At 40.9% G+C, this 15,852-nt stretch overlaps 1 protein-coding gene across 1 annotated transcript; it reads left to right on the top strand.

Moving 5' to 3' along the window:
- Nucleotides 1–6,628: 6,628 nt before the first annotated feature.
- LOC310633686 (transmembrane protease serine 12-like) lies at nucleotides 6,629–15,618 on the top strand. The gene is made up of 5 exons (XM_083351539.1): nucleotides 6,629–6,761; nucleotides 7,799–8,000; nucleotides 12,260–12,525; nucleotides 13,691–13,833; nucleotides 14,821–15,618. Exons 1-5 carry the CDS (start codon nucleotides 6,659–6,661, stop codon nucleotides 15,061–15,063), a joined length of 957 nt encoding a protein of 318 aa, XP_083207665.1. The 5' UTR covers nucleotides 6,629–6,658; the 3' UTR covers nucleotides 15,064–15,618.
- Nucleotides 15,619–15,852: the final 234 nt, after the last annotated feature.

The following is a 15,852-nucleotide window of genomic DNA, read 5'->3' as shown; positions in this document are numbered from 1 at the left end:
GAACCAATTGAAAGAGAAAGAGAAAAAATTGAGGAGTAATCCAAAGAATCAACAGATTCAAAAAGAAATAAAAGCCCTTCAATCACAATTTTCTCAGATAATTAATCAAGAAATTGAATGGAAAATAAAAATGATGAAGCAAAGGTCTTTTGAATCGGCAAATAAATGTGGTAAGTTACTAGCTTGGCAGTTGAAAAAGAGACAGAAACAAAGTACAATAACTATGATAACACAAGAGGAAAAGATTATTGAGAACCCTGCAGAAATTAGGAAATGTTTTCAGAAATATTATAAGCAGCTATACAAGAAAGAAAAAGAGGACTTAATTAAAACAGAACAGTTATTGGACAAATATGGATGGCAGAAAATTCCTGAAGAGAAAAGGACCCTACTCAATTACCGGATTACAAGACAAGAATTGGAGGCAGCAATTAATCAAATGCAAATTGGCAAGGCACCAGGACCTAATGGACTGACAGCAAAATATTATAAGACACTGAAAGACTGGCTGATTCAGCCACTGATGGAAGTATGTAATGAATTACTAGAGGGGGTTAAGGCACCTGAGACCTGGAGAGAAGCTTTTATTACGTTGATACCTAAACCAGATACAGACAGAGCTCAAGTAAAGAATTACCGCCCAATCTCCTTGTTAAATGTGGATTACAAAATTTTTGCTAATATCTTGGCTGCAAGACTGAAGAAGGTCCTTCAAGATCTTATTCATCATGATCAAGCAGGTTTTTTACCTGGTAGACATATGAAGGACAATATTAGGAACATAGTTGATATTTTGGAAAGGTTAGAGGCCAAAAAGAACTCTAAGGCTATATTAATGTTTATTGATGCGGAGAAGGCCTTTGACAATATTTCTTGGGAGTTTTATGAAAAAGAATTTTGAAAATATGGAGGTTGGGCAGAGTCTTATGAATGGTTTAAATGAAATTATTCTGAGCAAAAAGCAAAAATTATAGTTAATAATGTGGTGTCAGAGGAAATTAGAATTGAAAAGGGTACCAGGCAAGGGTGCCCACTCTCCCCTCTGTTATTTATTACGGTTCTGGAAGTTTTGCTAAATATTTTTTTAAAAAATTTTAATTCCATTTATATCCCGCCGTTCTCCGAAGACTCAGGGCGGCTTACAAGTTTTAGCAGTAGCCTTCATTCTATGTATATGCCTGCTTATTAGGGCTTTCACACACACCCCAAGCGGCATTATTACAAAGTCAGCTTAATTGCCCCCAACAATCTGGGTCCTCGTTTTACCTACCTCAGAAGGATGGAAGGCTGAGTCAACCTTGAGCCTGGTGGGATGCGAACCTGCAATAATTGCAGGTAATGATAAGGAAAGAGGAAGGCGTGAAAGGGATTGTAGTGGGTTTGAAACAATATAAGCTAAAAGCCTTTGCTGAAGATTTGGTTTTAACATTACAAGATCCAGAGACCAGTGCAATTAAAGCACTGGAAATAATACAAGAGTTCGGACATGTTGCAGGTTTTAAATTGAATAAGAATAAAACCAAAGTTTTGGGGAAAAATCTGTCATTAGAGGAAAAAAGTAAGTTACAGGAAGCCACTGGTTTGATGTTTGTAAAAAAGGTGAAGTATCTGGGTGTAAATATGACAGCAAAAAAATTGAATTTGTATAAAGATAATTATGATAAAATGTGGAATGAAATTAAGAGAGATTTAGATATTTGGACAAATTTGAAATTGTCTTTGATGGGCCGAATCTCAGTTGTTAAGATGAACGTATTGCCAAAAATGTTGTTTCTATTTCAAGTACTTCCAATTATTGAAAAGTTGAATTGTTTTAAAGAATGGCAAAAGGTATTATCAAAATTCATCTGGCAGGGGAAAAAACCTAGAATTAAGTTCAAGCTATTAACAGATTCAAAAGATAGAGGGGGCTTTTCCCTGCCGGATTTGAAACTTTATTTTGAAGCTGCTGCTTTTTGCTGGTCGAGAGATTGGTTTGTGTTTGCAGGGGTGTCAAACTCAATTTCATTGAGGGCCGCATCAGCATTGCGGTTGCCCTCAGGGGGCCGGGTGGGTATGGCCAGGGTGGGCGTGGCCTACTGGGTGGGCGTGGCTAGAGTATGGCCTACTGGGTGGGCGTGGCCAGCTCTACATCTTTCGCATCAAGGGTGCCTATGGGGGTCTGGGCAGGAGTGGGACAGATCTGGGGGTCTCTGGCAGGAGGAGGGTCTCTGGGCCAGGGCCAAGGCAGTGAGGGCCGTTCCCTCACTGTTTCCAGGATGGCTTTGTGGGCCACATGAAACCACTTCGCGGGCCGGATCTGGCCCCCAGGCCTTGTGTTTGACATGTCTGTGTTAGAGAATACAGATGTATTAGACTTGAAAGGTTTTGACAATGTATTTGGATGGCATGCATATTTATGGTATGATAAGACAAAGGTCCACAAAGGCTTTAAAAATCATATAATTAGAAAGTCATTGATTAATGTGTGGATGAGATATAAAGACCTGTTAGAAAGTAAAACACCCAGGTGGATTTCGCCACTAGAGGCTAAGACCCAGAAAAGGTCAAATCTGGAAACCAAGTGGCTGAAATATAAGGATATATTGATACAAGGAGACCAATTTAAGATAAAAACATATGAGCAGCTGAAAGATAATGTTGATGATTGGTTTCAATATTACCAAATGAATGAAGTGTATAAAATGGATAAAAAAGAGGTTTTCAAATAGAGAAATCCAAATTGGAAACGTTACTGATAGATACAAAATTAAAGAACCTTTCCAAGATGTATAATTTATTGCTGGAGTGGCACACAGAAGATGAACAAGTGAAATCAGTGATGATCGATTGGGCTAATGATGTGGGGCATAACATTATGATTGAGGACTTGGACAGGATGTGGAAAAACGGTATTAAGTTTACAGCATGCAATGTTTTGAAAGAAAATATGATGAAGATGATGTATAGGTGGTATTTAACACCAGTTAAGCTTGCAAAAATTTATCATACATATGATAACAAATGCTGGAAATGTAAAGCTGTAGAAGGAACCTTTTACCACATGTGGTGGACTTGCCCCATAGTAAAAGACTTCTGGGAAAAGAAAGTTTTGAAAAATACATTTATTAAGAAACCAGAAGCCTTCTTATTGGGTATAGTCAGAAAAGAAATTCCCCAAAAAGATGTTACTTTCTTTCTGTATGCCACAACAGCGGCGAGAATTTTGATAGCCAAGAATTGGAAGACACAAGAAATACCAACGGTGGTAGACTGGCAGATGAAAATGATGGACTATATGGAACTCGCTGAACTGACAGGGAGAATCCGTGACCAAGGAGAAGAGTCGGTGGAAGAAGACTGGAAGAAATTCAAGGACTATTTGAAGAAATATCGTTATATCAACTAGTTTGAAATGGACTTGGAAGTGTTTATAAGTTGTAGTTTTAGAGTTTAATGTTTAATATTAAGGACAATATGAAATGATTGTTAAATGATAAGAAATTAAATATAGATAGATATTAAATACGATTTAAAATTATGAAATAGAAATTGCTAATGATGATTAATGAAGAAACGCAGATAGGGGGGACTCGAAGAAGTCACCTGAAAATGATTAGAAAGATTAGGAATAACAGAAGTTAAGTATTTTTGTTGTATTTTTGTTGATTGTATTGTTTATTTATTTATTAATTTTATTTATATACCACCCTTCTCCCGAAGGACTCAGGGCGGTGTTTATGTTATGTCTTGTTTTTTTTAATATGTATATATATATATTGTTTAAATATATGTTTATATAAAAGCAATAAAAATTTATATATAAAAAAATCTTAGTTACTATGATTTCATCATTCCTAAGAGTTTTCAAGAATCAAAACAATGCCTACTGCATACACTTGCATTTCACCAGTTTACACAGAAATAACTTAGTATGTGATCGAAGAGTTTAGTTTAGTTTAGTTTTATTAAATTTTTATACCGCCCTTCTCCCAAGGGACTCAGGGCGGTGAACAGGGCATATGATAAAAATACAAAACTACAAAAGTTAAAATAGAATTAAATTAATGCCCACGATAAAACAATAAAATATAACAATATTTAAAACCCAAATTAACTCCCCATCAGGCCAGGCCAGCTTGTTCAAATAGGTGGGTCTTTAACCCGCGCCGGAAGGAGCAGAGATCCGGTGCCATCCGGAGCTCCACCGGCAGCTGATTCCACAAAGCCGGGGCGCCCACAGAGAAGGCCCTCCCCCTGGGGGCCACCAGCCGGCATTCTCTGACCGGAGGCACCCTGAGGAGGCCCTCTCTGTGGGAACGCACGGGGCGGAGGGGAGTTGACGCCGGCAGCAGGTGATCCCCGAGGTATTCCGGACCCATGCCATGTAAGGACTTAAAAACCATCACTAAGACCTTGAACCTCACCCGGAAGACAACTGGTAACCAATGCAGCTCACGGAGCAAAGGTGTAACATGGGAGTACCGGGAAACTCCCAAGACAACTCTCGCGGCCGCATTCTGTACCAGTTGGAGCCTCCGAGTGGTCTTCAAGGGAAGCCCCATGTAGAGAGCATTACAGTAGTCAAGGCGAGAGGTCACGAGCGCATGAGTGACCGTACACAGGGCATCCCGGTCCAGATAGGGCCGCAACTGGCGCACCAGGCGAACCTGGGCGAAAGCCCCCCTAGTCACAGCTGCTACATGTTCTTCCAAGGTAAGTCGTGAATCTAGGAGGACTCCCAAGTTGCGAGCCCTATCCACGGGGGGTAACAGCTCACCCCCCATAGAAAGAGATGGAACATTTTGAATGTCCCGGGATGCCGGAATGCACAGCCACTCAGTCTTGTCAGGGTTGAGTTGAAGTCTGTTCCTCCCCATCCAGACCCGAACCGCCTCCAGGCAACGGGACATCACAGCGAGGGCATCACTGGAGCTCAGCAAAGATGTGGCCATGGGCTGGTTATTGAACAGATCACAAGCTGTTCTTGTGCCAGTTTCACATTCAACTAAGCTAGAAGAAGAAAGCTGGTGGCTTCCACAATAGCCAGTTTGATAAGCATATAACTTCCGTTTTCCAGTAGAACACCAAGAATCATTTAAAATCCTGAACTCTGTAAAAGGGAATCAGTGAAATGAAATTTTAAAAAGTTAAGGTTGACTGTGAAGAGAGACTTCCAAAGACCACTAAACAAAAGTAAGCAAACAGGACGTCAGAACCATGGAAATTGCCAAGAAGAAAAGACAAAACCAAGAGAAAAAGATCTCAAAATTTCAGAGAGTTGTTACAAGAGACAAGGGGCAGTATTACAACATCATTTAGAAATACCTTGAAGATAGAAACAATCACTGGGGGGGGGAGGAAAAAAAAGGAGTCTTTTAAAAACCAGAGCCAGATGATTCCAATCTCAAATTGATATGATAAAGGGCACCAATGAATAGCAAGTCCTGAATCAAGAAAATTCTGTACAGAAGCAATGAACAATATCCAAGACAGTTTAGTTTTACATTATATTCCCTAAGAACTTCTAGTACTAGAAGATAAACTGCTACTTGAACATGTGGGAAAAATCCAGAGAAATAAATATTTTGGAGAATATTAAAAAGGCAGAATATATTTCTCCAAAGGAATAATGGAGAAGATCTTTAAAAGGCAGAAACTTCTCCCTGCCCCAGCCAGAAAATTCAGCAGAAACCAGCTTTTAGAAATGAAGATGTAACAATCCATTCAGGAAGGTTGGGGCCAGGAAGCTAGAAGCTATGAGATTAGGAAGACAAAATCTACATACACCACCCAAACTAAAAGACATGACCTCTGAGGGGACACAGACACACACACACACAGAGAGAGAGAGAGAGAGAGAGAGAGAGAGAGAGAGAGAGAGAGAGAGAGAGAGAGAGAGAGAGACAGACAGACAGACAGACAGACAGACACACACACACACACCACAGGAAATACAAAGCATCAAACAGGAACAGGAAACTTCAAGAGCCCCAGAAAGTATAAAAACCCACCACTCCCAGCAACATGTGGTCAGCTTTCTCAGAGCCACGCTTCTGTCTGGCATCGCTCTCCAATAAACTACAACCTTTTTGTAAAGCAGTCTCCATTTTGTTTATTCCCAGCTTGGACTCGATCCCGACGAAGATTTTTCTTGCCACAAACATGTGTGAAGCTTCATTCACATCCATCTTCCCTAGCTGTCTGTCCTCTGAACACTTGGCTTACAATTCCCACCCCTCCCACCGGACAGATCTGATTAAAGGCTACCCTCAAGGAGGGAAAAGCCGGTTAATCTCCGCCGTCTTGAAGGGGGACGTAAAGAGCAAAATTCTCCCATGTTCTCCGAACGCTGCCTATGTCTGGCAACCATGGAAAGCTTGCGGTCAGCTACCTTTCTACTCCAGGAGAGAGATAGGTAGGTAGGTAGGTAGGTGTGTGGCTGCGCGCGTCCGTCCAACCGGCAGCGGGAGCGGCGATCGCGATTCCTCCTCCTTTCTCCCCTCCCTCCCCCGCTTCTATCCACCTGGCCTCCCGTTGCTGTGTCGCAACGGCCCTTCCAGGCGGAGTTCGCGGGCGCCTCCCCGCCGTTGGGCGTCCTTCCTGCCGGGAAGGCGGGCGAGCGAGAGAGCTCGGGCGGGCGGTTTCCCCCTCCCCCCCTTTCTCGTCCGGATCGACGATGCTGAGGCGGCTTGGCGCGCCGCTCTCTTCCTTATTTCCGCTGCTCTTCCTGTTGACTGAATCCCCGTCCAAAGCCTGGTCCTCTGTGATTCCTACAACCGGTAAGGCAGCCGTCGAAGGAGCGCGACCCAACCAGGCCCGCCAAAGGCACGAGCGCCGCCGCTGGTCTTCCCCAGATTACTACAACTCCCCGACAAGCTCTCCTTACAAGAGCGCCTCGCGATCGGGCGGGCAAATCTCACTTATGGGTGCAACTCACTCCGCAAGCGGGGAACGGGGGAAACAGGGGCTGCTGGGGGACTTGCGTAGCTGGAAGTCGCGCCCATCGAAGCCGATGGGCTCTTTTAAAAAAGATTGAATTGGGAGGCTTCTTCGTCCTCCAAAGCAGCCGATCATTGCAAACAGCCATAAAGGCTGCCCTGGGCAGGGTGGCGGTGGGTGCCCTGGAGATTTCCTCGGATTTCCCACCAAAAGAAACAGAACCTCTGGCGGATAAAGGGGATGTCTGCAGGGATATGAATAGGAATATGGGGGTGGGGAGACTTAAATAGAAAGAAAGGCATCTGAAATAAGGAATTCGCAGGGAGGGAGGGAGAAGTGGAGGTGCATTTCAAGCTGCCTGTATTTTGCACACATCAATCAGAGTAGAGATGGAAGGGACGTTAAAGGTCTTCCAGTCCAACCCCCTGCTCAGGCAGGAGACCCTATTCCGTTTCAGACAAGTAGCTGTCCAGGCACTTCTTGAAAACCTCGAGTGATAAAGCACCAACAACTTCTGACATCAAGCTGCTCCACTGGTTGATTGTCCTCACTGTTAGGAAGTTTCTCTTAATTCCAGGTTGCTTCTCCCCTTGATTAGTTTCCATCCATTGTTTTTTGTCCTGCCTTCTGGTGCTTTGGAAAATAAGTTGTCCCCCTCTTCTTTGTAGCAGCCCCTCAAATATTGGAATTCTGCTATCATGTCACTCCTCACCATCAGAATATCATCAATATCAAGAGGTGCCTCTGGTTTAAAAGAAAGGCTGGCTGTTCCCATAGTGCGCAACCATCATCTTAGCACCTACTGCACACATGCCATTGCTGATCAAGGGGTTTATCCTTAAAACATGGACTGCTGGAAGTCTTTTTTGCCTCCTAGATTGCGGAACAAGGCCAGTTGTGGATGACATAGTAACAGGGACACGAATTGTTGGTGGACATGATGCTCAGCTTGGTGGATGGCCATGGCAAGTTAGTCTTGAGCTTTATCGTTTTGGTAAAGGATTTGGTCATGTATGTGGTGGATCATTAATTAATCACAACTCGGTGTTGACAGCTGCACACTGCATTAAAGAATGGACGTATGTATTGTCTTCCATTTTAAAACTATTCTTATCAGTATAGAAGAAGAAAAAGCTTAGTTAGCCTATATTGAATTTATAAATACATTTTTGAATCAATCTTGTCCTCTTGAACTTGTAGTAAAATATTAGTGTTAGAACACTATATGTTGCTGACGTTAACTTTTATTATCCCAAACCAGTTCACAATGAGATTAGGTGAAAAATAACTCTGCAAGGCACTACGTTAAAAAGCTTAGCTAAATAGGCAGTTTTTGTTTATGTGTGTGTTTTAGTTAATTCTATCATACAATAGGTATGAACAAAAGCGATATCAGTGTATTAGATAGTAAGACTACAGCTGAGTAAACTCAAAATGTGCGGGAAAGGTAAACCAGCCATAAAAACATTAGTGAAAGAAATATAGTCTGGAGAAAGCTGAAGATAGAATCAGGAGTCTTCAAAGTTGGCCCTTTGATGACTCATAAACTTCAACTTCCAGAATTTCTGAGCAAGCATGCCTGGTTGAGGAATTCTGGGATTTGAAGTCCATGAGTCATAAAAGGGCCAAGTTTGAAAGAATAGAGCTGGAAGGGACCTTGGAGGTTTTCTAGTCCAACCCCCTGCTCAAATTAAAGAGCAAGAAATAAAATAGCTTGAAGGAATAAAAAAAATATCTATTAGGGAGAACCAAAAGAGGTCTCAGAAGCAAAGTACCTGAGAGGGGAGGACTGGAATAAACTGGACCTAAGAAAAAGGAAAATTGGTCAAATCTAGGTAGATTTGTTGAAAAGGAAGGTTGAGGCTGGCATATTTTTATTTATTTCTATCCCAACTTTATTATTTTTATAAGCAACTCAAGGCAGTGAATATACCTAATACTCCTTTCTCTTCCTATTTACCCCACAACAACCCTGTGAGGTGAGGTGAGCTGACAGTGCATGACTGACCCAAAGTCACCCAGCCAGCTTTCACGCCTAAAGTAGAATTATAACTGCTTACTCAGTTATATTCAGCAGACATTCTGTTTGGAGCTTCAGGTGAATCTTAAATAAGGTTCCATTTTCAACTGTAAGTTTTATGTAGGATTTTTACTTACAAACAATTGTGTCTAAAAAAACCCAATTTTTTTTTACCAAAGTGGAGAAATCTCTTCATTCAGGGCTAATGGGTTAAAGATTGTGGCCTTTCTACCTGAGTACTAAGTTCTTTTCTAATACAATAGTAAACATGTTTACTGCCCTCAGAATTTCTGTTTCCAAATATGATTTTTGTGAGCTTTGAAGAACAAGAATATATGAAATGAAACTTTGGCTGGGATTCTAGAAACTCTAATTGTACCCCTTGGGATTTTTAATACTGAATGTAGCAAACGTCAGACTCCTTATGTAATTTTTCCTAATTATAAAAAGGAACCCATAAAGCCAATTTATTTAGCGTATGGCATATCATACATGAACTAGCAATATAAATTAACTTCTCAACTATGTTAGTGGAATCCTATAAAATATAAATGTTAAAAAGCATAAAGCCCAAAATAGTTGTCGATTCAGGATCATAGGTTTAAATTATTGATTTTTGGGATGTTGGCTTTAGTACTTTAAGCCAGGGGTCCCCAACCTCTGGTCCATGGACCAGTACCGGGCTGCGGCATGCCAGCAGCCGGGCTGCACAAACAAGCAAAGGCCCATCTGTGGGATGCAGGCAGCACACAAAACCACGTACCCTCTCTCCATGGAACCGGTCCCTGGTGCCCAAAAGGTTGAGGACCTCTGCTTTAATCTACAGTTCAATGACTGCTCTTTCATGTGGTTTTCCCAATCTTAATTTAATCCTATCTCCATTTAATAATGAATAGAGTTTAGTCAATAACTGGCAAACAGTGTTCTGATGTAGGAGAAGGAGTGGCAGAACCTGGGGGCAGAGTCGAGACGAATGAGCCTAGAATCTCTAGGCAGCCACAAATGGTCTAAATCCACCCCCTCCCTCCTTGAGTTCCATGTACTCTAACTCCACAAAGGTGCTAACCATTAGTTGAGTAGATCCCTATGCATAGGCCTGAGTAGTAATAAATCAGTTTAATTGGATCTTCACATGTAGTGCTGACTTTTTCTTGTGCCTGACATCTACTGGATGATATTGATGTTGCTGTGTTTCTTACTTGTAGGCTACTAAGAGATTTCAGATGGGAGTGGGATTCTTAAAATGACATTTTAGAGTCACTGCCAGCAGCTTGGGTTTGATCTGATCTGACCATCATGATCATGTTTTGCTAGTTAGAATAATCTGAAACATTTTCCTTTAGCATGACATAGTGGGTGTTTTCTTCTCATTCATATTAGAGGAAATGGCTACATGATTTTGAAATTGTGCCCGTGAGAGGAAATTGTTCCAGGCTTTTATTACTCCAGAGTCCATGTACCTCTGGAACCTCTGCCTTTTTCCCATGTGGCCAAACCAAGCTAAACTTCCTTTCTTTTTTGTTCTTCATCTTTCCCATTTCTTTTTTTTTCCTCCTCAGAGCTTGCTACTGCCATGTTTAGTGCCAGGGATAATTCATCTAGATACAGAGGAATGAGAAATTACATGTTAGTGCTTCTCACCTGGGACAACCTACAGGAGAAGTTTGAAGGAGAGGAGATGGTGCCCTGCTCTTCTGATGCCACCTCTTAGGCAGAGGCATAACTGTGATTATGAGCAGAAGAGTCAGGTCACCAAATGGAGGAGGAATATACAGGCCTCACTTTTTTTAGCTTATGATTTAGATTAGGGGTAGGCTACCTTGGCTCTTTATGACTCATGGAATTCTGGGACTTGAAGTCCACGAGTCATAAAATAGCCAAGGTTACCTACCCCTGATTTAGATCCTTCAGAATCACTCAGATAGGGAGGTGAGGGAGTTATCTCCCCAAAAGAGAAGGCAAATAGTCCCTGGATTAATCAAGCTTTTAAAAAAAAATCGGACTTCCCACAGCTATTCAGGAGGCCTGAAAGAATCGGAAACAAACCCTTCCCCCATGGATCTTAGTAGCAAAGGTCCTCCCAGGAACTACCAATCTGACCTCATATTTCTCTTCCCAACAAAGAGGAAGGGCTCTGAAGATGTCCCCTTCGCATCTACTGTCAAGAGCTCCCTCTAAAAGCCAATTTTTAATCTATTTCATTTACTTATTCAGTTTTATTTTTATTTCCTTTTATTTTATTTTTATGTCTGTTTTCACTCCTGCATCATTATCCATTTATCAGTCTTTTATTTTTATTCTTATTCTGCTTCTCTCCTGCTTGGGGAGTCTGGACTGATATTTTGAATGCATGATGGATAAGCTGCATTAAATACTATTTTTAACCACCGGGCAGAATGTCTTTTGTCTCTGTATCAACTACCCATCTGCCATTGCCAGAGGAGTATAGCAACAACAAAAAGGACCTTGAAACTACTTCAGGGAAGACTGAAAAAGACCAAACATATGTAAGGAACAATGCAGAAAATGCTCAAGAGATATAGAAAGGTGCTAAAAATCTTAAATGATCTACTGTAGAAGATTATATAGATAGAAAAAGAAGATCTCTCTTAGGACAATTTCCTAAGATACATTTTCAAGGCTCCAAAGATAAATCTGGCACAACACTGGAAAAGAGAGACTAGACTAAGAACTGAAAGTTGGAGAATTTGCACTAATGGCAAAATTAACAGCATACGCAACAGATTAACCAAATGTAAGCAAAAAATAGATTTCAAATATATTCCATATGATACAGCACAGCAAATGTAAGATTCTAAAGTGTTTTTTAAAAGCAAAAAAGAATTTGACCAAGAAATCAAAATCAGAAATACATGAAAATTTGTAAATATTATATGGGAAATTTATTTACCTACAATGTTTTTAATTCTGTTCTTGTTTAATCCATTTCTGATATCCTTAAATGCCAAAATAATGAAGGCTTTGCAACTCAGTTCAGAGATTAAAAAAGCTCCAAAATCCTTTTTTCAAATTGTAAAAATAATGTAATGTATTCTGTTTTTTATAGTTAATTTTCCAACAAGGACATACTGAGCGCTAACTGTACACTCTCAGTAACAACTTTGTCCACTTACTGATAACTATATCTCTGCATTAATTATTATTTTTCCCTTTGCTTGTTCATTTTCTCTTCATCTAAAAAGGATTAACAATTTTTTTTTAAAGGTAAGAAAAAGTGTGCAGGTTTCCAGTTCTGGAAAACTGCAATTCCACAGTCGGCTCGCATTGATTTCTACATAGGATTTTATTCTGTTCTAGGGTCGCTTCGTTTTGGAGAGCTGTGATTGGATTGCATCATCTTTCTAGATACCACGTCCATACTAAAAAGAGCCGGATCAGGGCTATCATTATGCATTCTGATTTTAACAAGGTTACCTATGACAATGACATTGTCTTGTTCAAACTGATGGAGTCTATCAAATTCAATCAGTATATCCAGCCCATTTGTATACCTGATGCTCCTGTTGCTCTTAATGATGAGATGCCCTGTTTTATAACTGGATGGGGACAGACAACAGAAAAAGGTGAAATTTTATTTTCCCTTCCCATTAGTCTATTAAGAATGAGAAAGTTGGATTTAAACCTGAATGTTCCTTTTTGGTGGTGGATGGAAATTATCCAGAAATGAGGTACTACTCCCCTTTGAGTTAAAGACAAATTAGACATTCTTAGGGTGAGGTGTCCTCTTCAGTCAGAGTGCAGCTGAAACCCTTAATTGGTAGGTGATATTTGGGGGGTTGCATAAAATGTGTCTTATTCCTAGCCGGGAACAAACTCACTGCCCAGATGTTTGGCTGATCTGTGCCACATGCCTCAAATTCCCAATGAACTGAGACACAAACTAGAGAAATCCAGAGGGTTCTTGTAGGTTACGTAAATAAGGTAAGACTGGTGTACTTAAAAAGACTGGTGTACTTTGCCCCTCTCCTTCTGCTCTGCACTACTGTGGCCCCACCTCTCGCATCATTTTTCTGCCCTTCTTGTCAGCCCTTTGAGGTAGTCTTTAAGTCCATGTATTCTCATATTTTTCTACAGTTAGTTTACCTGTTTTTATCTTTCATGAGATCTGAATGCAGATTCTCCTGAATCTGCATTAAAAATTGGTGCACCTTTAACCATGTTGCTTTTCTTTGAGCATGTCAATAACATCTTTCTTGCTTCGGGAAGTTAGCTGATCACTCAGCTCATAGACATAACCATAGATGCTATGAAGGACAGGTTGCTTAACATTGGTTCTAGTCAGTTGCACTACTATACTTCAATACTGCCTAAACCAGTGGTGTCCAAACTTGGCAACTTTAAGACTTGTTGGCCAAGGAATTCTGGGAGATGAAGTCCACAAGTCTTAAAGTTGCCAAAGTTGGACAACCTTGACCTAACAGTTAAACGTTTGCCCATTGAAAAAAATGAGAAAGAAGTCTGGCAGAAAGAGCATTGCATTGTAACTTCTCTGTATATTTACTGGCTGTATTAAGTGTCACATAAAATTCATCTCATATCCAAATGCTGAAAGAATCTCTTAATTTTTCTTTGGGCAAGTGACTGGGTCACTAGATGGAAGCAAGGAGGGTTCATGTTAGGTTTAGGATTCTTACAAAGTAGCAAGAATATTCTGCACCAACATTTTTACATTTTTGCCTGAAACAGACATAGTAGTACTTCCAGTTTTGTTTTGAATTTTCATTCTAGAGAGAGAGAGAGATGTATTACAAGAAGCACGGGTCGATATTATTCCAATATCAACTTGCAATAAGCATGATTGGTATGCAGGGATGGTGAAAGACAAAATGCTTTGTGCCGGCTCTGTAAAAGGAGGAGTTGATGGTTGTCAGGTAAAAGAGAATTTAATTATAGAGCACTTTTATTTGTTTATAAAATTTATTGGCCACCCATCTTACCACACAGTAACTCTGGGCTGCTTACAATCACAACAGATAAAAATTATATATATGAAAAACATAAGTTAATACAAGTCAAATGCTACTAGCCATTTAAAGATGGGGAGGGTGGAAGCAAATGGGGGTGGGGACGTGTGATCTGTTGTTAAACTGTGACCCACCTCCACTGTGATGCTCCCTCATTGGAGCCCCAAGCTAACTGGCAGAGCCTGTTCATAGGCTCTTGTGGAAAGTCAGGAGGGTTGGAGCTGACCTTACTACTCTGGGAGTGGGTGGTGGGTGGGAAGGAAATAGATGTTTCAGAGAGCAGGGGCAATGCTAGAGAAGGCCCTTCTCCTGGACCTAACCAGCTGTAATAGTTGGGTTGATGGGTGATCAAACATGCTATAAAGTAAATATTTTCAGAATATTTAAGCTTCCACCCAGCTTTGAAACTAGGAAGGTTCAAGGGTGCCTCTCTGAATGGCTGTTTACCCAATGCCTTCTTGGCGGCTACCATTTGGAGGACTAGATTTTCAGAAAAGTACCAGGAGGTCTGCTGTGGAGTTCCCATGATCAGATTGTGAGAGACTGACTTGCACATTTTGCAGTATAACCAAGGCAAGACCACCTCCATTTCCAGGAGGTGGTATCTTAACAGAAAACCATTTTTTCCCCTGACAAATCATGAAAGGTGCAGCCCATAATTTCTTTGCTGAGAATATGCAGTGAGCCGTAATACTTGGCTCAGCTTAACATATGAACCAAGCTAATATTTATACATACATGGATTGTGCTATATCAGCCAATTACGATTTAAAAATCTGGTTGAGCAAAGTATGCTTCACGGGTTAAGTAAATGTGTTGGATAATAATATGTTTCCCTCTAATATCTGAGAATTCCCTCCACTGCTATTTTCTTGTTGGTGTGTTATGTCCCAGGGAGACAGCGGTGGTCCTCTTGCATGCTATCTGCCAGATGTCACCAGGTACTATCTGGTAGGGATCAGCAGCTTTGGTTTTGGTTGTGGCCGGCCAAGGTTGCCAGGAGTCTATCTACAAACAGGTTTTTACAGAAGATGGATACAGTCTCAAGTTATTTTATTCGACAAAGCCATGGCTACGAAGACCCCTTATCTTTTCTTTTTGACTGCAGGATGGATAGTTTTCTGCAATGTTTTATGAAAAAAAAATCCCATTGGGTTGGGATGTCTTAGCTTTCCAACTTGTGTCTGTGGTGTAGCAATATTACTTTTAACTGCTAATTATGCAATAAAAATATTGCCCATTCAGTGCAATTTATTGTGTTTGAACTTTAGTGTTGATACTTTGTCACTGACAACTGTAGCTTTGAGAGAAATTACTTTTTCATGGTTTTTATTTTCTAATACTTAACACTGGACTTAATATTATAAAATTTGACCTTAACAATTGTTCCCTTTGCTGCTTCCCTTAAGGTAAACTAAACACAGTACATTTTTAATCAGTCCAGAGATACAGATTTTCTTTTTCTTTTTTTTTAAACTGCCTTCCTCCCTGTGGTAGTACGTTACTCCATCATCAGATTGGTGGAGTCCTCCGGTCTTGGGTCAAGGTGGTGGTGGTAGTAGTGGTGGCATTTTAACCCATTTTCTTTGGCCCAAACTCAGAGGTGACCCAGTGAGCCTTGGGAACTGTAACAATCACAGACTTGGTCCAGCTTATTCAGGGCCCAACTCTCAGAGGAGCTAACATGTAAGATTAGGATGGTTGTGGGATAATCTAAAGTGGGGAGGATACACTTTCCATGGTTAGATCATGCCCCTTTTATCCCAGGATTTCTCTATGACTGCCTTCCATTGCTGGAAGTTGGGGGCCTATTCAACTGGCTAACCCCAGGCCATTGATGAACCAATGAGGTTTCAGAGGGAACTGGAGTATTTCCCTGAAGCTCTGGCACATGGTTCTACTGAGGTCCTGGTCAAGACTTGGAAC

Source organism: Vipera ursinii (genome assembly GCF_947247035.1).
Source record: "Vipera ursinii genome assembly, chromosome: 2".
Classification (NCBI taxonomy): Eukaryota; Metazoa; Chordata; class Lepidosauria; order Squamata; family Viperidae; genus Vipera; species Vipera ursinii.
Note: the sequence above shows the minus strand (reverse complement) of the source record. Positions and strands in the feature narration are given on the sequence as shown.

Coding starts and splice junctions, on each gene's coding strand:
- LOC310633686 (XM_083351539.1), top strand. CDS start 6,659: ATGCTGAGGCGGCTTGGCGCGCCGCTCTCTTCCTTATTTCCGCTGCTC. Junction 6,762..7,798: donor CTCTGTGATTCCTACAACCG/GTAAGGCAGCCG, acceptor TTTGCCTCCTAG/ATTGCGGAACAAGGCCAGTT. Junction 12,526..13,690: donor GGGACAGACAACAGAAAAAG/GTGAAATTTTAT, acceptor TTTTCATTCTAG/AGAGAGAGAGAGATGTATTA.